Source organism: Buteo buteo, chromosome 3 (assembly GCF_964188355.1).
Source record: "Buteo buteo chromosome 3, bButBut1.hap1.1, whole genome shotgun sequence".
Taxonomy (NCBI): Eukaryota; Metazoa; Chordata; class Aves; order Accipitriformes; family Accipitridae; genus Buteo; species Buteo buteo.
In genome coordinates this window covers 65,811,938-65,837,575 of record NC_134173.1, presented here as the reverse complement: position 1 = coordinate 65,837,575, position 25,638 = coordinate 65,811,938, and the positions used below count along the sequence as shown (strand labels likewise).

Genomic DNA, 25,638 nt, shown 5'->3' with positions numbered 1-25,638 from the left:
TAAAGCGCATTTATAAGCATAAACAAACATGCCTGTGTAAATATTCGTATTATTTATATCAATAAATTGAATATAGGTGTTATATATGGAGGTGAAATACGCATAAACCATGAATTTTATGCATGTTTGTATTCTATATTTAATGTTTTGTTGTATATACAACAACAACAACATATGAAAGCGTTTCTGCGCGTAGTATATAAGTGCACGACATGCGCGTAGACACACAAACAACGCAGGAACAGGTTTTTTCGCTGCCCGCACAAACAGCTGCTGGCCCCGCCCCCCGCCGCCCCGGCCCCGCCCCCCGCCGCTCGCGGACGGCGCCGATAAACACCGCCACGTGCGGCGGGGCGGGGCGGGGCCAGCCCCGCGCTTCCGGCAACACGCCGCCCCGCCGCCGCATAAATAGCGCGGAGCGGCGCGGCGCCCGCAGCCCCGCCGCCGCGGCACCCACCGCGTCGCTCTGCCCCGCTCCAGCCACCGGCCCCGCCGCCGTAGCAGCCACCGCCGCTCCTGATCTCCGTCCCGGTTTTGGTCCCGCTCCGTCCCGCCGCCATGCCGTTCCTGGGGCAGGACTGGCGCTCCCCCGGGCAGAGCTGGGTGAAGACGGCCGACGGCTGGACGCGCTTCCTCGACGAGAAGAGCGGCGGCTATGTCGGCGACATCAGCAGGTATCGGCGGCGGCTCCGGCCCCGCTCCCGCGGCGGCGGCGCCGCCAGGGGGCGCCGCGGTGCGGTCGCGCGCCGCCGGGGCGGCGGGCCGGGGCGCGCGGCGGTAAGATGGACGGCGGCGCCTCTCCCCTCCCGCGGCCGGGGGCGGCCCGAGCCGCAGGCCGAGGCGCCGCCGAGCGCCGGGGGGGTGAGGGGGAAGCGGCGGCTTGTGCGGGCCTGCCGGTAACCCCGGGCCTCGGCGTCGCTGCGGCCGCCCGGCGGAGGGGCTCGGCGGCTTTCCCCCGGGCCTGCTGTAAACCCCTCAGGCCCTGCGGAGTGCCGGCGCGCCCGGGCACGGAGGCGGCTCTCCCTCCTGAGGCGGCCGGGCCGTGCCTACGGCTGCGGGATGGGGTGGAAAAGCCAGGAAAAGGTGAAAGCAGTCGCTGCCCCACGGCCTGGGTGATGTGCCCTCGGGGAGCATCCCCGAGTGCCTCCTGGGGGGCACTGGAGGTGTGTGTCACCCCCTTCCTCCTCCCCAAACTGCCCTTCCTCGGGCTTCCCGGCTCTCGGGCTGGAGAAGGATGATGTGTCCGAAGCCATAAATCTTCCCCAGACCATGAGTAATGTACCTTACGTGCTGCTTGACTAATCTGCCTGCAAAACATCAACAAAACCCCTAAGATGGTGAAGAGCTGTGTCGTGCGGGCAGGAAGCCTGTGCAGCAGCGTGGGTGTAATGGTCTCCGGCCAGATCGCTCCTGTCAAAACCAAACTTTTCTCCCAGAGCTGCTTCTTGTTTTCGGCTGTGCGCAGTCAGGTTTGGATTTGCTGCGACTGGGCTGAGGGATGGGTCAGGAATGTGCATGACAAAGGGACTTGGAGCAAAAAAAGGATTTGCTGCTGAGATGTTCCTTTGCAAGGAGGTTTATGTGGCAGGTCTCTATCTCTTGCCTTCTTTCATGCAAGCTGTAAATAAAATCAAGCTTAGAATCCAAAGCATCTGATTTGTAAATAGGTAGAAAAATGTCTGGCTGGTGGGAGTGTGGTTGTCTTGGGAATACTGAGTTTGGCATGGGTTTATACATCCCTTTTCCCATTAAAAAAGCAAAGGAGGTGACATACTGGCCCCATACTGAGGTCCTTGCAGTGCCATGTCCTGGTGCCCAACTGTTCAACCTGTCAGGACGCCTTGGAGAAGCGTGTGGAAACCTGGCAGTACATAAACAGGGGAATAATCTGCCTCCCATACTGGAATTCATCCATTGCTGTTGTTATGAAGGTTTCAGATTACAGAGTCATTCAGTAGGAAGTCAACAGTCAAGGGTGTGCTGTTGACACATAAGATTTAAAGCAGATCTGTCTTGCGCTCTTGGGCTTGGATTCTGCCACTGCACGGGGCGTGTTAACCTGGCCTGTTACTGATTTTGTGCAACCCTGATAAAATACGAGCTTGAACACCTCAAAACTGCTTCCTCCTTACTGCTGTACTCTGTTCTTGGGTTTGGTCCTGCCAGCAGAAAGCAACATGGATGGGGGAAATGTGCAGCTGAGATGTTCTGCTCTCGGGCTTAGGTTCTGAGCCAGCTCCAGCTGGTAGAAATGTGGTTCCCTGAGCTGCTGTTGCTGTGAATGTTTGTCCACCTGCATTGCTGCTGCTGTTCCCCTTTTGCAGTGTTGTGGTGGAGCCTGCAGGAGTGGTGCCTTCCCTGCAGCTGTGGTGCCCTGCGAGAGGGGATGCAGAGCAGGAAGGGGGAGCTGAGGCTCATGGTGTTCTGAAGCTGGGGGAGGTTTTCTCCACCTCTGGGGCCATGTGCAGGTGCCAAACCAGAACACCCATATGGACCCCGCTGGAGGAGGTCTGGGTCCCTCATGGGGCTGAAACTCTGACTTGGTCACTTGGCTTCTGCGTATGCTGGTGGTGTGGCCATGCTGCCAGACAGCAAATGGGAAAGAAGAAGCCTTGTCCCGCAGGTTTCATTCCTTTGCAGGAGCCTGTGCTGAATAGCTGTTGGAGGTGTGAGTTGGTACAGTGCTCTTATTATTTTTTTTGAGGCTAAACAGTGTAAACACAAGGTCTGTAGAGGAAGCAGCCTGGCTGCCTAAGGGTCCTCGCAGCTGTCACAGAGGGAGCTTGCCCAGTGCTGCCTGCAGCAGTATGTTTCAGTGCCTGCCAGAGCTCCAGGGGTGTCCCAGCCACAGCAGGTGAGAGGTGCAGCGAGGTGCCTGGGACCCTTCTTTGAATTTAGACCTGCAGACAGCCACTGCCCATCTCTTGCCAGCAGCTAGAGCAGTAGGGGACGCTCTCTGTTTCATTCTCCTGGATGCATCGCCTGTCTTCTCCCCAGAACCTGCGAGGCATCCCTGCAGCTCTGGGCAGCATGCGGGGGGAGGGAAGGCTCTGCAGAGATCTCCTGGTGGGTGCTACCTTCCCCTGACACCCCCAGGGATCTGTGCCATGGTGCTGTGGCTGCCCAGGGGCTTCTCGGTTTCATGTTGTGGCTTGGATCTGCTGATTTGCAGGTCTGCAGAATGTGGAGATGTTGATGCATAGTCTCTTTATAGATAGTCTTTCATTGCCCTCAAAGAAAATAAGGGGTTATAGCTCCCTTCACTAATAATATAGTTATAGCAGAATTCCAGCAAAAGCAGAAGATGGACAGTATTGGACAAGAGATCCTAGCTGTTAATTTGTATAGTCACTACTATGTGGGGTTTGGAAAACCACCAGCCAAGTCTGAACCTCAGCTGAGCTTTTCCTGTAAGCTTGAAAGAATGTTTTGCATGAACTCTTTTGTTAATAAATATTTTGAATGTGTGTATATATATATGAGGAATCTGCCACCTACAGTAGGAGGATATGGTGTTACTTAAAGATAGGAACAGGTTAAAGAGAAGGAAAGAATACTGCCCAGTGGTGTCCCAGCGCTAACTATGCAATCTGTATTACCTGCTGCTGTCTGGTTTGGGTATCTTAGCACAGAAATGAGGCACCAGAGGCTCATTTAAAAATACCATTACTGGATGCAAAAAAACTGCATGCAGACTTTTCAAGAGCAGCCTGCAAGGAGGCAGCTTTGGAGCTCACAATGAAAACCTGTGTATTTTCTCTTCTTGCAAGAAGCATAGTGTTCAGCAGACTGCAGAAATAAACAGAATCCTTGCTTTGTGTCATTCACAGCTTTTGTAAAAAGGACGATCACAACAAAGAGAATCTCTTCAACAGCCTGAACTATGATGTTGCTGCCAAGAAGAGGAAAAAAGACCTGCTGAATAACAAAGCCAAGATTCAATGTAAGATGTCTATTTGGGCTTTTTTTAAAATAAAAGTTGCTGCAGGAGAGTGGAAAATGCTTCGTATCTATGTTTTTTGCATGTGCATGAAGAGTCTTCCAGAGTGTCTTGAAGGGCTTTGCGCCCATGTTTGACCTAAGTAGAGAACTTGGATACAGTTTAATGTGAAGATTTATGCCCCTGTTAGTAATCCCTGCTCTGAGGAGTTGTGCTTGTTGTGTTCAAATTTGTCATTTGTGTTTGTCAGAAGGAGGGTAATTTTTTCCTATGGTACATTCAAATGAACCAGTTCCAGTTTTTTTCCCCCTGTAGACTTCCTTGTGCACAGCAGGCTAAATTTATTCTTCCTTCCATATGCATGTTGAGCACTAATCTACATTACTGGAGGCTACAAGCCTCAATGTGAGCTTTGATCCTATCTCTGTGTGCGGAGTGCATGAAAAATGAAATAAGATTTCAGCTTGCTCAAAACAATGGAAGGTTTGAAATCTTTCTGTACGCACAGCGAGCAGCCGGGGTCTCGGATGGTGCACTGTGGGAGGACTCGGGGGAGCCTGCAGGGACAGCAAGGTCTCTGTTGCTCTGACTGCAAGATAGGTACTGGAGTTAGATGTGAAGGCTACAAATGTAAACATACACAGAGGAAATGAGTTACAATTCCCACACTACTATTAGCTCATTGTGCATCCCCCAGGATTTCGGAAACTGATGCCAAAAGTTGGCCCCTCGGTGCATTCGGTTCTCTGAACAAACAAATGTTACCATGACGGTTTTTGGCTGGATTCTGCTGTGACCTACTATTTAAAAGGGCCTGATGCAGGGTCTGCGTGTCTGTAACTGAGACTGGGTTTGTCCTTGGGCTCACAGTACCAGGCAGGAGTACATCACTGCATCCTTAGGTGGAAAAAGATTCCAGGAGCACAATATTTCCTTTAAGGAAAGGAGTCTAGCAGGATGGGGAAAATAATTTTTCTTACACTAGCTGTTGAATTGCCAGCATGTGGTGGAAGTAGGGTCAAAGCCCGTGGGAGAAGGATTGAGCAGCATAACTGCTTACAGTAAGGGCTCTTCCACAAACCAAGTTAGTGTGTGGTGGGTACAGGGAAGCTATTTTGGGGAGTGGATGGGACAACTCCCATTTCTGAGGGAAGGGAGGGGCAATTAGAAATAGGAAAATTTTGGTTCCAAATAGGTTTTTCTTTTTTAGCAAGTTAGCTGCAAGCACAAGCATGCTCCTCTGAGCCTGACCTCACTGCTAAAAGCTCTCTCCCACATGCCTGGTGTCTCATGACATTTTTGCTCAACTTCAAATTTGACATTCAATCCCAAGCCTGTAACCAAGGTAATGAATAGTTAATAAAATCAATAACAACAAAACCTGGCTGTCAGCCACACTTACTGTCTGGGACCAAAGAAGAGGAGGTGCTATGGTATATCTGTGGCTGGGAGATTAAACATTTACAGTCTTGAGCTGTGTCACTGAAACAGAAGCCCTTTCTAAAGCTCAGGGCCGCAGTCTCAAATGAAGCAGTATGGAAACAAAGCAGCTCAGCAAGTTGCTAGTTTTAGTTTGAAGTGCGGTGGTGTAAACACAAAATAACTTACTTGCACTAAAAGGGCAGTGAGTGCTGTGAGCAGAACAGAGATCTAGCCCTCTGTGTGGTGGAAGGCTAACTGAGCAAAATGTGTCATTGTCCAAACAGATTTCCACCAGGAGAAGTGGATCTATGTTCACAAGGGGAGCACAAAAGAGGTGAGTGCCTCCGTATGTTCTTTGTTCCCTTTTCTACTGTGTTTTCCAAGCGGTGGAAGATCCTGTGCTGATATAAATCAGCAGAAGCTCTTAAGAGATAAGTGGAAGATCTGGCTTGTGGTTGGAATTTCAGTAATGATTTTAAGCCCCAATCAGGGAGCCAGGGCTTGCTCTACAAGGCTCTGTATATGTGTTTAAAATATGACTTGTTTGCTTCCCTCAGTTAAAAAAAACCAGCCATTTGCAGACCAAGCCATAATACTGTTCTTGGCTTTCGCCCAGTACAGTCCTAACATGGAAAATCATTGGAATTCATCACAATGGCTCATTTGCACTCATGGAGAGAAGCGGCTATATCAGACAGCTCTGTACTCGCACTATATATTGAACCCCGGGAATGTGTGCCTCATTCTCACCCTTAAATTCATGGGTCATGAGCAGAGCTCAGGTCACTCCTGGGAACCTACCATAAGCCCACTCTTGACGTCAATAAGTGCAGCTCTGCGGGAGACAGCCCTGCCTCCTCCAGCCATGAGCTGGTCCCATGGTTTGTACCCATTAGCTTGCTAAATTGAGTTGCTCTGGGTCACGTCTTCCTGGTGCTGTCTGGACTCATGTCTGCCAAAACATGACCCAGACTGTTTCTTCTTCTCAGCGCCATGGTTACTGCACCTTGGGAGAAGCATTCAACCGACTTGACTTTTCCAGTGCTATCCTGGACTCCAGGCGATTCAACTATGTCGTGAGGGTGAGTGAAAGGCCAGGGTTTATTTTGCTGTGATGGTGGTGGAGGCTCTGAACTGAGCACCAGTTGGGTGATGGCAAGCACTGGCAAAGAAGAGAGGTCCAAGCATGCATGTGGGGGTGTTGGGCTTTGGTGCATGAAGTAATTGATGGAAGTTGTGTGGATAGATGCCCAAATCTCCTCTTTGATCTGTTAAAATAGAGAGGGAGGGAGGTGGTGGTGGTAATGTAGAAGATGGGCTGTCCTTAACCTAGCATTCCTACTATTTTTCAGTTGAAAATCACTTCTGAAACTCAGAAAACTTAGCTTCTAGTTCCGGAGTTCAGTTCAGCTTCTAAATGTGATTCCTGTAGCCTCAAAAGGAGCATGGGCTCTCTGCAGAGGCCAAAGAGCAGTGGGGACCTCTTTGCATAGGAGATTCCAGCTCCACAAGGGATGTGGAGCTTTGTCTCCTTTGAAGTGATACAGGAGAGACTCCGGGGAGTTGAGCATTTTGGGAGTGAGAGGATGGGCTGAACCTCTTGGAGACACTTCTCTGTTAAGCATTGTGGTTGTTCTTAATCCTGTGTGACTGGCAGCAGTTTCAGTGGGTGAAGCATTTGGTTAGCCCTGACACCATTAGTTGGTAGGAAGGAGTCATCAGCCCCAGGCTCCACATGCTCTGGCTTTGCATAACAGGTCAGGGCTTCTGTTTTGGCTCTGGGGGCCAAGAGGGGTGGTAGTGGTTGGGGGAGCTACTGTCCTGAGGGTGTATGTTTATGTGCATCTGATCTGCAAATTGATCTCAAATTTCAGAATGCTTATCAAGGTTTGGAATTCAATAAGCTTAAAAAAAAAATCTGTTATTAACTTGAGGTTGTTTATAAACAGCTCCTTTTCACATTTCATCAGCAGTTGATCACTGGTGAGGCACCAGCTGTTCAGGTTTTAGGTTCTAGAGTAAGCCGCATTGGTATTGCTTTCCCTTTGCCAAGTCAAATGTCATCAAGTGTCTAAGGAAGAAATGATCTGAGTAAGTTCACCTTGGTCTGTTCACCTGTTGCCTAGGTGACAAGGAGCCTGTGAAAACCTCTGTCACCCTGGGAAGGAAGTGTGCAGGCACTGGGGGTGATTACCTACCCGCAGTGCAGGAAGGGCACTGGCAATCACTTGGATGTCCCACTGCAGGGGTGGTGGCAGGGAGTGGGCATGCTGGGGGAGGCAAAGCAGGATACAAGTCCACAGGAACTCATGCTGTCCTGGTACAACTTGTTTTCCTGCTTGTGCAGAGAAGGTGATCACCAGTGTTGAGGTACTCAGTGTTTTCTGATACTGGATATATATACACACGGCTGTGTCATCTTCAGGGGGATTATTGAGGAAGGAACAGTTCATGCCAAGGCTATAACCCTTTAGTCAAATATAAAGGAGGAAAATAAAATAAAACTTGCATTTGGTGCTCCAGAGATCCCTTTGGCAGACTTTCTGTCTTATGACAACAAAGAACTCCAAAGACCTCTGCTAAGTGTGGCCTCAGGTCATGCTGTGCCATGTGATGGGCTTCTGCTCAGCCCAATGTAATGGGTGTCTTGCATGGGACTGCAATGATTGGGCAGAAGTCCCATTAAATTTTTTGAAGAGCAAACTCAAATTTCAATGAAGTCAGTGTGGCCTGGTGGAGAGGCTCAGGCTGACCTTCTTCCCCTTTTTTCCCCATGAGGACTTCATAAAAGCATCCCAAAACTGCTGTGTATCCAAAATAGCAGTGTTCTGTATGGAAGTCAGCGTGTGTCCTTGTTTCTACAGATTACCTCCCTTCTGAGCTTTTCAGAGTAGTTTTCCCCCCCAGTAGTGTTAAGGATACGGCACTAGTGAGCAGTATGAAGCTTTCTAATTGAGGCTGACTTGTGGTTTGGCAGATTAAAGAAGATATTAAACCTGGTACCATGGATCAAATATAAAACTGACTTCTTAAAATGAAAGGCTTGTATCGGCCAAGTCTCTGGTGGATAGTAGCTCATAAAATGCCTTATGTGCCAGATTTACTCATGAAAAGCTCTGCCTAGATGTGGATCTTGTTCATGGTTCTTTGCAAATTGCAAGCCTCCTAGAGCATACAGATGAGCAATGTGTCACATGGAAAATGCCTTGAACATTGGCAGGAAAAACATTTTTCCCTTCCCTCCTGCTTCTTGTTCTCTCTAGTTCCACCCGTTGCTTGGGGTATCTGATTAATGTCATGCTACTTAGTTCATCAAGCAAATGCTTTCCAAGGAGGGAAGTTTAGAGTTGGAGGCTGGGGGAGAATATGAGGATGTCCGTAGGGGAAGAAAGGAGAGGAGCAGCTGCAGGTTTGGGATTCTGCTGGCTACGCCCAAACTTGCTCTATGGAGAAATAAGCTACATCACTGCTGATAGCAAAATGGGCTTTCAGGCTGAACATCAACTTGCCTTTCTCAAAGCATTCCTTTCTGAATTTCTCTGAACCCAAGAGCTACAGTCTTTTCAGTGCTGATTTTTTTTTTGTCATACAGAAGTGTCTGCTCCTTAAGATATACCCAAACTAAGTTCTTGGAGTTCCTAATGGTGCACTAATAAAATGGGTACCTCCTCCAAGTGAGGTGGAGGTGTGAGCTGCGAGAAGCTTGGCAGGTATTTTTAATGGGCAAATACCATCAGCTGTAGCCAGTGAGTTCATGTAGCTGAAGCGGAAGAAATTTTCCTCCAACATCAATCTTGTCTTGATAGTCTGCTGATAGAGCGCTGGAAGTGCTAAGTATAGGTATTGGTGCTGTGACTTGGTCCTTGCTGATCTTTTAAACTATAGCATCTGACTACTACGTGTTACAGGACAACATTCCCTCTTTAGAGCTAGTAAGATGTGTGTGATTGACCCAGAGGACCCAAACTGTTCTTGGTCTTGAAGCAGCCCTGGTTTCTCTGGTCTTAGAGATTTTATGAAAAGACTGCAAGCGTTCTATAAGCATAAGTAGTATGAGCAGAGACAAAAGTGCCTGCAGCCCAGAAGTTGTTGGTTCTCCTTTGGGAACACTCTGTTCAGATGACAGTGAGGTTTTGCAGGCTGCTGCTTTCAGAAAGATTTGTCATATGATGGTTGTGTAGTAATGTCTCAAGGGAAGGTGCTGTTTCTGATCATAAAAGCTTAGGTCAGGTTAAACTGCGTGGGCATAACTTCTGGAATAACATGATTTAGTGTGCAACCTGCTCAAGTAGTGTCTTAAATTTGCTTTTAAGTTTTTATAGCAGTTAGCTTTGGGAGTCCTGGATTTATGCTGTGCTGAAAGAGTATCAGCTTGATGCTGTCTCATGGAGATCTGTCAGTACCTGTGCTGTAAATCATTATAACTCGCCTTGCTCTTGCTCTCCCAGCCGAAAGCCAATGTGACATTTCAGCCACAGAAAGCAAAGGGCTGTGAGAGCAAGGAGAGCTGGAGGAGGAATTTTTCATTGCAATATATTGCTCTAAGCAGTCCACATGTGAGGAGCCACATCCTCAACCAGGAGGAGCTTATGGATCCCCACAGGTGCAGTCCAGCTTCCCTATAGCTGGTTTGGGGTATTCAAAGGGGGATTTACACTTTAGTAAACTGAGACTTGTGATTTTAATCATTACAAAGCATGTCCCTTTTTGAGGCAAGGTTACACCCTCCTGCTTGGTGCAGCAGGCCTGCTGAAAATTTTTTGGCTCGGTGTGCTGTAAGCCCCTAGCTGTGAGTTATTTGGGGTATGGATTGCCCGCGCACCCCAGTGTTGAACCGAGGCAGTGGCAGAAGTGCCATCTGGCTCTAGCGGGTCTAAGCAATGCTGTGCACACAGTAGTCACGCATGCAGAGCAGTGTGTTTTCATGGCCCTGAAACAGGGGCCCTTGTTCCCTGCCACATGGCACTGTTTTGTTTGCTGTTTTTTTCCTTGTGCTTATGGGAGGAGGACCCGCTCTGCTCCTGGAGCTAAGTGGCTCATTGCACCAACTGCTGTAGACTGACTGCTGGTGGGGTTTGAGCAGGAGCCCCATCACAGTCGTGGGGAAATGAGCAGGTTATTGCCCTGCTGTGGAAGATGCTGCCTCCTGCCAGCTTGCAGAGGCTCTGGAATAGCCCACTGGATCTCTTGCCTTTTCTCTGTGGCTCTGGCAGACCTCTGAGAGCAAACAACATAGGGGTGAGGTGGTAGGAAGGATTTTCTGGGAAAGCTACCAGGTCACCTTTTTCAACTTTTGAGGAGTTGAAAGAGTGAACTGGGATCTAATGCCCTGCTTTCCAGAGGTGTTGCAGACTTTCCAGCTCCAGTTAAAATCAGCTGGAATGCAATCACTTAGTGTTTTTGAAAAGCAGGCCTTTTAAAATTGTTCTTAACCTTTCCCTGTGCACTCTCTCCTACCATCTGTCCCTCTCAGTTGAGCGTGGGCTGGACTTAATGCAACTGCATCATAACACACGCTTGCAGCTCTCCAGCCTTTTTAACCTACTCAGCATTAATCTGAATTCATCAGTCTTCTCTTAGTCTGTATTATGCAAGTGGCAACAATTGATTTATTTTTGATAATGCTGTAGACCCCAGTTTGGCAGTCCATTAACTGAGACCATGCTCTGCTCCGTCTGTGCCAATGCTGAAAGACCCTCAGTGCACTGGAGCATGTGGGGCACGGATGAACTGTATTGCTTACCTGTTTTTTCTGTATTATATGAGCACAGAAGAATAAAAAATGTCTTTTGATTTGGAGGGCTAGCCAGTCGCTTCAGCCAACAGTCCCTGAGGAGTGGAGTAGTCCTGGAAGTATTTACAACACAGGATGAAATTCCATATGAAAACTGTGTTTATTGCTGCAGGGGAAGGGAGGTGACACATGATATCTGAGCTGGTTCACTGAACGTAAATTGAACCTTGATAAACACAGACAAGGCAAATTTGAATCTGTTCCTTTGGCTAAATTACTTTTGTACCAATTTAGTGTTCTTCAAGGAACTGAGATTTTTATCCTTGTTCCCCTTAAAGAATGGCCCTGGCATCTAGCTTTTACTGTATTGCATTATGTGATTCTTATCACTGGGTGCATTTTGGCATTTTCAGTAACGGGCACAACATTACTAACACCCAGCCTGGATGAAGCTGTGTCTGTGCCAGTTCCAGAATGGTGCAATCTGGAGACGGCAGTTGTTATGTGCAGAAGAGCTGATCTGGGTGCATGTGTGGCTAATGTACAGATGGAGCCTGGCAAATTGATCACTATAATCAAAGGTCTGAAGGCTAAATAGTTTAGTGTAAGGGGAGTATTACAAACTACTTTGGGATGCTGATTTTTTTTTCCTACTTATTTCTCCAGTATTTCAAAAAATGAAAAGACCTTTTAAAAAACTCAAACATCTTGGAAACTGCTATGTTTTTAAGAGTATCTAGTTATTGTGATCTCAGTTTAGCTGATAGAGCAAGAAGATCCACTGATGCCTGTGCACCAAATATTACCCAACTCTCAAGCATCTCTTGTTTCCCCAAAATAAGCCAAGAAAACAGGCAGCCTGCCCTTCACAGGAGTTAGTGCAGGTCTTTTTTTTTCATCTTGTTTTCCTTCGGTCATGCAAGGTGCAAGTTATTAATAGAATGTAAACTCAAAGCCATCTGATGATGGTGTTGGCCTGGAAATTAAACGGAAGAAGAGATCGGTCACTCTAGGCGACTTCACTGCTCCTAACTAGCAGTCGCATGCCAGCACCCCAGACAGCAGAGCAGGCGAATGACTGCAGTAATAACTCTCCCTGAGCTCCCTGCTTCATGGCAAGGTGCCGGTGACTTTTTGGATACATTCCTGTCATTCTTATAGTGGGGCAAATGGTTCAGCTCATGACTTATCAAGTCTTGTCAAAAGCTTTCTTAGTTACTTGACACAAGTAGTTGCACCTTCTCTGGACTCTCTGCGGTGCCAACAACGGGATACTGTAGCTGCAGAAGATAAAGGATTAATAAGCTAGTCATGCGGTAATGTGTTGATTGATTTGTAGCATAAAAGGTTTTTCCTTTCCTTTCTAAATTAAAACAGAAGGCTATGTACATCCAAAACAAATGGACTGACACGTGGACGCTCTGTGTATTTATATAATGCTGGGGGAAGGGAGGAAGGCTTGGAAGATCATGGGCCACATGTTCTGCAGAGCATGATCCATAGGAAACTTCCACAGCTGTTCTTGTGGTGGTAGAGAGCTGGGGAGGAGAGGGCATCTTCCCCATGGGAAATGCTTCCTTTAGCAACTGCAGCCCAAATTCAGTGTCCAGCTTGTACATGAGTCAGGAGATCAGTGATGGGAAGCAAATCCTAATTGAAAGTAAAAGTGAGATTTCCATTAGGGAGGTTAACAAGTAAACAGGACAAACAGGGAAAGGTGGTTTGGTGTTGCAGCTGTAAGAGCTGAACAGGGGAGGAAGCCTTGGGGGAATAGGGTTTTGTTGGGGAGGATGGTTTGTTTTTAATAGAGTGATTAACCTTTCTGTCATGGCGACAGCACTCTGACAAAACCAATGCAACCCAGGAGTTTGACGTAAATTGTGGGGTCTGATTCTCATTAATGCTCCATCAATAATATCCCCATCCAAACAGGCATTTGCTTGTGTTCCCTTATGACACTGCTTGTTTATGCCCCAGTGAAGGACAGTGACGTCAGCTGTTCGTTGTTCCCTTGGTGTGAATAGAGGCTGTCAGTCTGAGCACTACTCTGTGGTTTCTCTGCATCCCTGAATCATGAAATCAAGGGATTTTTCCCCCCCCCTTAAGATCATTAGAATGCCTTTTTTTCTACCCCTTTCGATGTGGGATTAATTATTTGGCCTCTGCTCTCCTCTCCCTTTGCATTAGTTTTCTCTGTTGTTCTGTCTCCCTTTTATTTTCAAGCAGCAAACAAGTCTCTGGACTGTTTTGCTGTGTCATGTGACCAGGAGTTAAGATTAGAAAGGTATCTCTGTGCTCTAAGGCTTGCAACTTCTATTTTTATCCACAGCTGTTGGAGCTGATAGCAAAGTCTCAGCTGACGTCACTGAGTGGCATTGCCCAGAAAAACTACATGAACATTTTGGAAAAAGTGGTGCAGAAAGGTAAGAAACGGAAACAGTGAGGGGGAGGAGGAGGAGTCTGATTTAATCTGAAGTACTTTGTGTGAACCACATCCTTGAGAATAGTCAGGCAATGCAAGATGGGTGAAGAGGGGCACCACTGCTTATTTCTGTAGTGCAGTTCTACTTTCTTTTCCCTCGGTGAAGGACTATGTTGGGGGGGGAGTGGGAAGAAATGTCTGTATTCTGGTAGGCATGTGAGAGGCAATTCCTCCTTCTCCAACTCTCCTTGCTACCACCCCTTCTGCATCCTACTGAGTTCTATTTCTGACTGTAGAAGAGATGGCTGCTCCTGCCCCCAGCTTGGCACATCTGCAGTCTCTGCTGCCTCCTTGTTGCCAGTTTGCTGTATTATCAAGTGCTCCCACTGCTCTGGAGGAAAGGAAAGCTCAAGGGCTGTCTTCACCTGCTGGGGGGGGCTGAATTGTGGTTGAGATGTGGCACTTCCCTCCCTGATGCTTTAGCTCTGGCTAAAGCCTGGGAATTGAGAGCACCCTGTTAGTGTGTATATACATAATGAGAAAGGAGATCCTGATCCCTGCACATCAGCTGGGGGAGATGGGAAAAAGGTGCACATAGATAACCTCTCGCATGTATCAGAGGGGAAAACTGGCTGCTTGCCAGCGGCTGGAAATGGGACGTGCTGCAGAAAGGGCAGATATCTCATCTGCTTATCCTGGGAGGATCTCTTTCCATCTGCTGTCTAACCTGCTGTGCCTTGCTAATGTTTAAGTGCTTTCCTCTAAAGAGAAAAGTGCAGGCTGGCTCTCTTGGAATTTGAGGTTATAGTGGGTAACTTGACTTGCCTGAGAAATGTGTAGATTCAGAAAAGGATTTGGGCAGTTCCCATTTTTTAATCTTTCCTGTTCTTCCAAAGTCCTTGAAGATCAGCAGAACATCAGGCTAATACGAGAATTGCTGCAGACCCTCTACACATCCCTCTGCACGTTAGTTCAACGGGTCGGCAAGTCTGTCCTGGTTGGGAACATCAACATGTGGGTGCACAGGATGGAGAGTATTCTCCACTGGCAGCAGCAACTGAACAACATTCAGATCACCAGGGTAAGCACAAATCCTGAAAGCTAAAAATAATGTGGCTCCTTTGTGAAACCTCATATAGCAGCTCTCATTTGGGTGACTGCATCCCACTGTCCTTACAGTGCAAGCAGAGTGCTCGGGAAGGACTTGGAGTTGCCAGAATAACTGGATGTGTTCCTAGTGTTACTTGTGTCCCTTAATTCAAACTCAATGTACACAACCCAGGATCATGCTCACTGTAACTGGTCTCAGATGGTGGCTTGACTCCTTAATGGCCATGAAGTGCTGTGTGAACAGAGCTGGGCAGGAAACCATCTCCCCCTCTTGAGAGTCTTCAGAGACTAGGCCGTCAGCACGAAATGTCTACTCAGTCTTTTTCAAATTGAGAAATTGCCTTCAAAACTTGTTTATCAGATAGTTGAGGTTTTTAGATTTGTTTAATCTGTAAATTAAATGCAAATTTCCAAATAGCTGCATAACTTCATGCTTCCTGGCTGAAAATATCAATGATTCTTCCAGTAGTCTGGAGCTGCCCGTTCCAGCCGGACGAGTCCTGCTTTCACAACATCTGTTTTTTCAACAGTGTCTGTGGGGATAGGAAAGAGATGTATTCGTTGATAAATTCCTAACCTGGTTTTGCATGGGAATCAAACCTGAACTTGGTCCACTTCACAGAATCACAGAAGGATTGAGGTTGGAAGGGACCACTGGAGGTCATCTGGACCAACCCCCCTGCTCAGGCAGGGACACCTACAACCAGTTGCCCAGGACCATGTCTAGACTTTTTTTTCCACCTCAAGTGGATACTTACTCTACAGAAATGCTAAAGCTTTCCCCCAGTGCTGATCTCTGTGTTGGTGTGCCCCTTGTAGGACCCTTCTGCAGTGAACTGGACTGTGAAATTCCTACTTGGGCAGACCAAGGCATGGCCCAAGGGAATACAAAAAGCACCTTTTCCCTGGTGGGTCAACCAGAGACACATTTGCAAAGGATTAAGCAAAGGGCCTGCTTTCATCATTTTACATGGCTGTGTTCTCTGGGGACACCAGGAAACAGTTTCCAGTCCTTCAGAGTAACACAGACAACATGACACAGGAGATTATGAACTCTGGGAGGTCTCAGGGAGTTTGAAGAGCTGCAAAAGCAGCAGTGCCTTATCTTACAGTGGTCTCTGCCCTGCCTCTGCTGTCCCTCCTGGTGTCCAGCTCTTGGGATGGGCTGCAGGGGAAGCACTGGCCCAGCTATGGGGTGGCTCCTGGGGCACAGCAGGTCTGTGAGCTGGGGAGCTGCCCTGTGCCTGGGCATTGCCAGGGCCAGCTCTATCTGGGCATCTGCTGCCCTGAGTGTGCCACAGGTCAGGACTTACCTCCTGCTGCTCAACTCAGTAGTACAATGTAGGTTTTTTCCCCTCTGCTTTAGGGACTCACAGAACAGAGACAAGCATTTCAAAGAACTCTGCCTATCCAGACAAAAGTGCATCAAAATGTTGCTTGTGAATGGAACAGCCTTTTATGCATACTTACTTCCACGGAGGTTTACAGACACTTTTCTAAAATAAATAAAACAGATGTTGAGCTTGCAGAAAAAAAAATTCACACCACTGAAAATGACTTCAGGTCAAGCTAGAACAAAACCAGCTGAGTTTAGAGGAAGGAAGAACAAGCTCAGCTCTGTGCAGCCAGTTGCTTACAGTGCATGCAGCACTTCTGCTGTTTCTAGAGGGGGAGATGTCTTGCAACAAGGCAAGACCGAAACCTTTTTCAAAAAAAAACTTGCAAAATATTGTGTGTGCTAGAGCTGCTTTAAAAGAACTCTGTCCAGAAAGTGACAGCATACTGATCTGCTCTGATCTAATCTGTGCTTTCTCCAAAAAAAGTAATGTTTGAAAGGTCCTGGAAAGGAGTACTGGGGGGAAAGAAGTAGCAGATAAGTCTTTGGCCCTGACTCAGAAAACCTGTAAGGATTTGCTTGAGTTACACTGGTTTCTTCAGAAATAAGACATAAGGGTGAGCTTTGGGGGTTTTTTTGACCCAAGAGCCTCAGAGCTTAGTCTTGCCTGTTGTGCCCTAGCAAAGGTTTTATGTAGAGAGAGTGCTGGAGAATGCAAAAGACAGGCTGGCAAGAGAAATCAACAGGAGGTGATCCAATGCTCCAGTGCATTCTTCCTACCCCAAAATAAGACCTTAGTTTGCACTGACGGGCAGGGATGCCAAGTCTGGACTTGTGGATTGTACCAAGGAAGCATCTACATGTAACCAGGCAGTGTGCTGCTTACAGCTTAACTCTCCGCATGCAGCATTAAAGCTATCATGGGAAGAAATGTCTTCTGGAGATGGCAGAGACAGTTCACTCCTCGAGGGCTTGTTTCAGGCCTGTCTTGCTGGTGGAGATGGCCAAAAATGATGCCTTGGTTGAAAAGCTGTGGTCCTCACCTGTACCAGGCAGTGCTGCATGGTCTGGGCAGGCTGGGCACTGGAGCACTGAAGGGAAGGTGGGAGCTGTTTGTGCACAGACATACTTCTTGTGCCTGTGGAGTTTCATGTGCAATGGGGCTGGCTGGAGATGGGACCGTGTGATTAAAAGCAGCCTCATGCAGCTTTCCCCTGGTGATAGCCATGCACATGCTTCTTGTTTGAAACAGTTAATAGCTCTGCCAATTGCAAGATGGGTGCTGTGACTCTGTGACTTAAAATAGCAGCGTGTCTGTGCAGGGTAAATGATAAACTTGGCACATTTGTCTAACATTGTTTCTTTGGGGCCCAATACTAAAAGCTGCTGTTTGCCTTAATAAGGCTGGGGCTGGTTTTGGAGCAGCTGGAGCCCAGCTTGTGGTCCTTGCTGGTGCCTTGCTTCCACATGTGCCTTGGATTTTCCCCACGTGCAGGACCTGCAGATCCATCGTGGTTAATTTGTCCTGGAGCTGTGCCACCATGCAGACTTGCAGAACAGTCCTGGACCCCATGTAGACCACGTGAAGATGGATGGGGGGTGAAGGTGGCTTTTGGCTCTCTAGGCTAGGATGTGCTTTGGTGTGGCTGAACAGCCTGGAAAACCATGGCCGCAGCTGATGGGAAAGGGGCAGGTCCTTCAAGCGTTCACAGAGGAAAAGTTAGCCTTGCCAGCAGTGACCTGGGAAACCATACAGGGAAAAACCCTGCTGTGGGTACTCATCAGCCACTGCTGTGGTTACAGCAGGATCCTGTGATGACATAAGCTAAAACACATGTCAGAAGAGCATGAGATTCCCAGCAGTGTGTGTAACAGGAGGCTGAACTTAAGAAGTAATGCCGATGTCCCTTGTGGTGGAGAGGCCTGGATGGTTAATAACTGATATCCATGATGTAGCCAGTGTCCTGCTGTAGTGAAAGCTGGTGGTGGTGCTTCTGGGAGCAGAGTCTCACGAGTGTGGATGTGGGATGGACAAAAAGGGGAGAAGGAGGCTTGGCCTGTAACTCTCCTTCTAAATGCTGTTATACAAATACATGTCCCCTTCCTTGAGGATATCTCAAACTGTTCTGGGACAGAAGGTCAAATGTCTCTATGTAAAGTGTCTCTTTATTCAGAAGAGTGAACTGCTGCTTATCCTCTATGTGAAGAGCAATGCTTAAAAAGCAGTAACTCTACTGCAAGCTAGAATTGCTTGGGTTTTCAGCTTCTGTGACCTCAATTTTGTCTGTCTCTTCCAGCCTGCCTTTAAAGGAACCACTTTAACAGACCTGCCGTTGTGTTTACAATTGAACATCATGCAGCGACTGAGTGATGGGAGAGATCTGGTTAGCCTTGGTCAGGTGGCTCCTGACCTGCAAGCGCTCAGTGAAGACCGACTGCTGTGGAAGAAACTCTGCCAGTACCACTTCACAGACAGACAGGTACAAGGGGGGATATAAACTGCCATCAGTTGGTTCTTGTACCCCACTAGCAAGTGAACACATGTGGGTAGGACACTTTTACTTGACTATCTCTTGGATCTAAGGGCTGTGCCGCGAGCTGATAATACAGGCTGGCATGAGAATGGCTGTGAAGATGATTTATGTAGAGGGTTTTTCATGCCACAGCAATGATTCCTGAAATAGGAGCCTGAGGAGTTAGTCATATGGTGAACTTCAACCCTAATCCAGGTGGTAACAACTGCAAGTCATGCAGTTGCTCCTCGCCCCACGTGTGGGGGGAAAACATGCAGGCAAACTCCAGCAATCACCCTGATGTCCCAGGGACTGACACCCTTGCAGAGAATCTCTGTGGATGTGGTCCATGAGTGATGAGTCGTGCTCTCTTGCCCTTTAGAGCAAGAAATCCCCTCTGAGCTGTTTTGTGAGTGACAGGGATAGTATGTGGAAAACAGCCTTGCCGCTACCCATGTACCTGTGTAAACATCTTTGACTCTTTGCGGGCTGGTAATCATCTGGGGTCTTCTAAACTTAAAAACAAACAAACAAAAATCCCTTTTTCTGTTTATGGGTGGATGTCTGGGGTGTTTATACCAGACCTCTACATTTCAGGGGCCACGTGCCAGATTTCTCTGCTAACTTGGCTTTATTTGCTCACTCTGGATCTGACTTTGGAAGTGATTCTGGGAAGTTATTTCTATTAACAAGAACATTCTAATCCAGTCTCTGCAACTAATGAACCCTAAAAGAAAGATGGGTTTCTCCCAAGCTAATGTGACAAATCACTGACTCTGAGTCAATGAAGAAGCAAAATACTTTAACTGCTGAAAATGTTAAATGCAACTATACTCACTGTCCTGCCAGCCAGCAACACTGGCTAAAGTAGTACAAATTAGCTCCCAGGGTTTCAGGCTTTCATACAGTAATCTTCATGAAATGGGGATAGACCCTGATAATGATATCGGGTGAGGCTGTTGCCATGAGAAAGTTGGTTATAGCTGGATATTCAGAGCAGGAGCTTTCTCGGTGTTACAAGGGAACTGTTATGGGCCTGGCAAGGATGACACGCGAGGGAGAGGAGAAGAACATGAGTTGGAAAGAGCAAATCATCTTTTTTTTGACCTGCTACAGTTACAATTATTTTTTCTTTAAGATTCGCAAACGGCTAATCTTATCTGACAAGGGACAGCTGGATTGGAAAAAGATGTACTTCAAGCTCATAAGGTGCTACCCACGGAAGGAGCAGTATGGTGACACACTGCAGCTGTGCAGGCACTGCCACATCCTCTCCTGGAAGGTATGAATGAGGTGCTGGTGAGACAAACTTGGGGCAGGAGCCATGGGGCACCCAGTGCTTCCTCTGATTGCAGCTGGTTTAGGGTGCTGCAGTTTCTTTGCCTTTATAACCTAGTGTTTTCCTACATCTTAATCCTCCCTCAACTATTAAGTCCCTTTCTCCTCTGTGCTTCAGAGATCCAGTCTCTACATTGAACAAGAGTAGTGGCTATCAAGGCCAGAGGGGAGGGAGATGGGCATACTGTAGGGCTGCCTGCCATATATCATCTTAGCACTGCCAGCAACTCCTACCCATTACGTGGAGATGGAGGTCTTGGCAAGGATTAGCTGAAATGCGAGCTGATGGCTACAAAACAGCCCAGGACAAAAATCTGCTGGCCGCTGTGGTGACATCCAGGGCATGTCTCTGGAGTTAAACTCCTATAGCTGATGGTAGGCTCCAGCCTCTCTTTCCTCAAAAGAGCAGAGAAGAATGAATTGGATCTTTGCTGGTTGTATTTCCCATGGCTTGCCAGTAGCCCCTAAAACATGAAGCCCAGTTCTGAGCTGTCTGCTTTGGCGAGAGTAGAGATACTATTCTGGGCTCCACTCTATTTGCAAGCGGGATGTCTGGCAGAGGGGCAGCACTAAGCTGGCTGATGCTCTGGCGCCCTTTCCACAGTCTCTCTAAATGGAGTTGTTTTCTCCTTTCCCAGGGTACTGATCACCCTTGCACAGCCAACAACCCGGAGACTTGCTCCACCTCTCTTTCACCACAAGACTTCATCAACTTGTTCAGGTTCTGAACTTGGGTCACCGCAGCTTACGCGATTCTTACAGGACACTTTATGCCACTGAGCTTGGACACTTCATTTGTAAATAGTGTAAATATTCACGTTTGTTCGAAGCTCCTGAGTCAAGGAACAAGAGGATCTCAGAGATGAAAGGTGAAATTGTTCACTGATGTGCAGCGCTTAAGGAATACAGACTTCCATAGGACTGGTGTATAAATGCAGCATGTTGTACAGAGTCCCTTTTTTATGATCAGAGTACAAGATACAGGGCAAAAAACTTCATTTTTTATTTTTAGAAGTTAAAAATGAATTTGCCCCGCAACCATTTGAGAACTCTTTGGTTTGTTTCTAATAGAGAAAGCAATATGAGGCTAGGACTGTTGAACTGTTCCTCCATCTGGTTTTATTTAGCATACATATTTATAAATACGACATTTTAAAAATATTTATGAAAAATATCCCTGTGACAAGTTTAATAATACTTTTATGTTTTTAAAAAAGACACATTCTGAAATACTTTATAACTCTAGCCTACTTGCGAGAGAGAATCGCAACATACCACTTTCTACCTCTAATAGATTGAGTACCTTTCAAACAAAAATCCAGTGTACAATGTGAACTTTTGTATTTTGTACAATGATTTAAAGGGAAATGTTTGTGATAGTAAGCATCTTTTCTTGTATTAATGCTTACCTCTTTACATTAGTTTTCTTGCTCTACTCAGTGCTTGAATGCCTACATGATAGGCACCGTATAAATACCTAAGACTTTACTACATCCTCTTTTAATTTGTTGGTTTTATGGAAGACTAAGCAAAAGGGAAAAGAGAAGCCACAAGGATGAAGATTACCTAAAAGGGAGGAAGTTCTATTATAGAGAAAAAAAGGACTGGATTTAATCTCACAATATAAATTCATATCAACTCCACTAGGTTAATTGCGTTGGTTAAAATACCAAGTCGGGTTAGAATCTGGTTCTTCAAGCCCATGTTTTTCCCATACACTGCTCTGTATTCCCACTGCTGTCAAGTGAATTCAGTCATCTTGGAGCTGGTAAAATATAGGGAGAACTGGGCTGTTGAATCTAGCAAAATGATGCGGTTTTTATTCACTGGAAGACTGGCAGCATTATTTTTAATTTCGGACTACTGGAGTTTAGGGTGATGAGCAAGACAGCATGAAGAAATAGGTCAGCATTTTCCTAAAAACAGCAGTCAGGACTGGAGTAAGCAAGGGATTTCCAACATGGCACTTGACATCTTTGATTATTTCTCTGTGTTGGTGGCAAAGACCCAGCCTAGTCCCTTGCGCTTCCAGTGCTGAGCTTCTTTATGGGATCTTCTAACACTAGCCTAGAGCTAAATTTTCAGTCCTATGGAGTAAGTGGCCAAATTAACTTCACTGTGGCCATGATCTGGCTCACTGTCTCCTCTGTTGCATACAATGCTTCACTTTTCCCTACAGTGGAGCTAGAAGAATCCAGCAATAACAATTTGAAAACCTGCAGTGGAAAGGTTTTGCTGTTTACCAGTAGATTTCCTCTATAGCACTTTCTCTGTGCATGATGTAAGCAGGATACCTCGGAAGGGTAAATATTTAGTGGGTTGTGTGTGACTATGTACAAAGAATTGTGAGGAAGAGGAGTACTCAGGACAATTCAGGAAGAACTACTTGAGTTAATTATTGTTAAATATGATGTTCCTTTTTTTACATTTTTATAACTCACTTTCAACACTTTTCTGCAGCTGTTTATATTTTAAAAAAATTGACAGTATTTGCATTTTTGCAAACTAAATCACTTTGCATACTCTTGGAAGAGACACAAAAAGGGAAAAAAGCTGCCTCTAGATGGAGCGGTGAGGAAGGGGGGGGGAGGAAAGCCAGGAAAATGCTGACAAGAACTGTCCTTCTCCTGCCTTCCAACAGCAAACCCAAGCTTTTGTTCTTCCAGAGAGCTCTGTGAGCCTGTGACACCCTTAGCCATGGCCCAGAGCTTGGCACTCCCCAGAGATGAGGAGAAAATGTGTGGCATAGGGAGCTTTATCTTGGTGTATCCATCACTTTGCTGGTGGAAAGCATAACCCTGCTGATTGTATTCATGTCAACTGAAAGTGATTTAAAAGCTGTTACCTTGGAAAAATGAACTTCCGCTTGTTTTGGGGGGGATGTTTGTGAGTGAAGGTGGCCAGTTTCTGTTTTCATTCCCATGTTGGTGGCAGCAGGTAGGTGTGGCTGAAATCTGGCTCCATGAATGAGGACATAAAGGACAGAAACCTGCAAGTGGAGTGAGTGAAGCATTGCCACTGTATTTGGAGATTATTGTAGCTCCTTCTTCCAGCAGTGAGAGGACCCGTGCCCCTTGGCATCTTCTGTTTCCAGCTCTGACTTGGGGTTGGTTTGTTTTATAGTCTTGCCTCTGCCACCCATAGTGAGCCAACCTGTTGTGTTGGGGAGGCAACAGTATTTCGGTATGAAATGCTGGGGGGGTTCTGCCTAGTCTGAGTCTGTGCTTAGCAGATGACACGCACTGTGAGACTGTGACACTGGGTGAATTTTAAGCTCAGGTTTGAATCTGGCCTAGTGCATTCCCTGCTCAGCAAGAAGATCTCAGCATTTGGCTGCAACTTGGGAATGTCTCAGCTCTAGCCATTGCTTCTCTCAGCCTTTCACTGATCTTGAGCTTAGAGTTTATTCTGTGTCCTCTGCCCAGAGTGCATGGGTCATGCTGACAACATACTTAATGTGCAACTGAGGCTTGTATTTGTAAAACTTCAATTAGTGGTTTTTATTTCTTAGCACTGTATAATCTTAAAGGGTCAAGTGCTGAAGGTGATTTGTTAATACAGTCACACACTTGTGTGTTGCTCATGTGCGGTCCTGGGATATTGCTGTCAGTGTCCAAAGCAGCAGAAAACTAAGCAACTACTGTATTGGAGAACAAAATGGGCTAAACAAAAAGAAACAGAATAAGCCTCATTCAGTTACTGCCTCAGTCATTACGCTCCTGCTTCAGCAGCTGTCAAATAAGACTTTGATCTCTTTGGGGAGACTGATTGTTTCTCGAGTGGCTGGTACAGGGAGATATTGTGGTGAATTCAGTAGTCTTGTATTTAAAATTAAATGCTGTTGCATCCAAATACCTTAGTCTAACCACTTACAAAGTGGTAGTATTTTAGCAGTGCAAAGACAGCTGCTTGGCTGAGGATGGCAGAGTAACAAAACTGACAGTGATAACAGGCTTCCAGACAGGATGGTTTAAGGCTGCTCTTGTGCAAAAAGGACCTCTTTATTTTAAGACAATTGTCACAAAGCTGTTGTGAAGGTAAAACAGACTTTTACTTGTATTTTGGAAATGGAATGTTCTTTTCAAATGACATTTCACCTTCCAGTCAGTAGATGCATTCCCATTAGACATGCATCAGTTCTTATACTAGGAAAGGAGGTTTTTTTCTCTTCAGTGTTTTCTCCTGCCAGCGTATCCAGAGAAATTTCATTATCTTCAGAGGATGTGTTAACCAGTGCAACAGTGTAGAATGTAGTGCTGTGAAGAGGAAAAATAGATCCATGCGGGGGAGGAGACTTAGGAAGGGAGAGATTCCAGAGATCTCTGTTTCAGCTTTCTAGAAGAGGCAGGTATTTGGAGTTCATTTTAATGTGATAGCCACTTCAAGAGGCACAATTTCAGCTGTACATACCTTAAGCCATTTATACTAACTATGGTATGGTAAAGTTTGATCATAAAAAGTGTGTACCTCCTCTTATATTGTTTGGGTTTCTTTTTTTTATTGTGGGAGTTTCTAGATCCTTTTATTATGTAAAGTGATTAGGAAAACTTGTATTGCTCTGAAGACATTGCTTTGTATGTAGACATTTAATTGCACCCTGCCACTTTCTGTATATGGGAATCTTTTTTATTATTTTTCTTTGCCCCCAGGTTTTGAACTGTTTGTGTTCCCATTTCTGTTTGACTTCAGTTACTCTTGCAAAGCTATCACCTTCTAGAACATACAGAGGTACTAAACAAGCTTTCCCTGCCCAGAAAATTCCTTGGCTAAAGGAATTAGCTTAGCTAAAATTTGATTTAGAGCAGGAACATTTCAAATTCTGTTATGTAGCTAATAAATCAGGTGTGCTGTTTCATGCTTATCTCCTGCCTGGTACAGCAAACCAGTGTTGTCCTCTGCAGTTCTTACAAACCCGTTGCACAGCTTCCCCATAGATCAGCACCTTGCCAAAAAGACATAGCTTTAAATTAAAATGCCACTCTTCCTAGCTGGCCTGTTTGCAAAAACATAGACCCCGTGGAGCTGATGGCTGATCAGGTTGATAAAGACTCCCTGTTACAAGGTTTGGGACTCTGGTATTCTGCTTGTGCTGCTTTTCTCAGCTCATTGCTTATAATGATGTTTGTTAAAGGCTCTGAAGACATGGCCAGCCATCCACACAGCTGTCAGCATGTGGCTGCTGGGTTGTGTGAGTGTCTTTACTGGTGCCCAATTTCTATCCCATATCTTCCTCCAGGGATTTCATTGGTAGCAAATCGGCTTTGCAGGATCTGGCCCTATGGAGAACAAATCCATCTTGTCCTTGACACATGCAGTCTCTTGTATATTAATACCTTGAACACCAGAGAGATTCCCCCTCCACTGACCAAGCATTGCTGCTTCTCCTCCTGGGAGGGCAACTGAGGGTAGAACTCATTTCTTTAGCCCTCATGTGCTACACAGAATGCTACACAGAATGCTAACAGGTCTGCTACCAAGAGAACATTTTAATTTGAAATAGCAAATACACTCATCTTTAGGAACTAATCTACAGTAATTATAAATACCTACTTATATATGGAAGAGAGCGTGTGTTCTGTTTTGTTTTTCCTTGAAGTTGTAACTAGAGATGATATGAAGTGAAAGGCATCCCTTATATAATAAGACTTCTGTTTAATATTGTGTGGTTAAAATCCTTCTGTTATAAATTTGCACACTTTTTTCTTCTTCCCTTGCATGTTCAACTCTGATTTTTACAGCTGTTCTGTGCAGACAGTAATGTATTTTTGTAAAACATTTTTGACACTGAATTGCAATAAATGTTCAAACAATGTGAACCATGGA

At 46.2% G+C, this 25,638-nt stretch overlaps 1 protein-coding gene across 1 annotated transcript; it reads left to right on the top strand.

Annotated features, from left to right (window-relative positions):
* Window positions 1-374: 374 nt before the first annotated feature.
* On the top strand, window positions 375-25,638 carry FBXO32 (F-box protein 32). Its single transcript, XM_075023920.1, has 9 exons — window positions 375-674; window positions 3,831-3,943; window positions 5,647-5,696; window positions 6,352-6,444; window positions 13,426-13,519; window positions 14,415-14,599; window positions 18,262-18,444; window positions 19,616-19,759; window positions 20,454-25,638. Exons 1-9 carry the CDS (start codon window positions 559-561, stop codon window positions 20,541-20,543), a joined length of 1,068 nt encoding a protein of 355 aa, XP_074880021.1. The 5' UTR covers window positions 375-558; the 3' UTR covers window positions 20,544-25,638.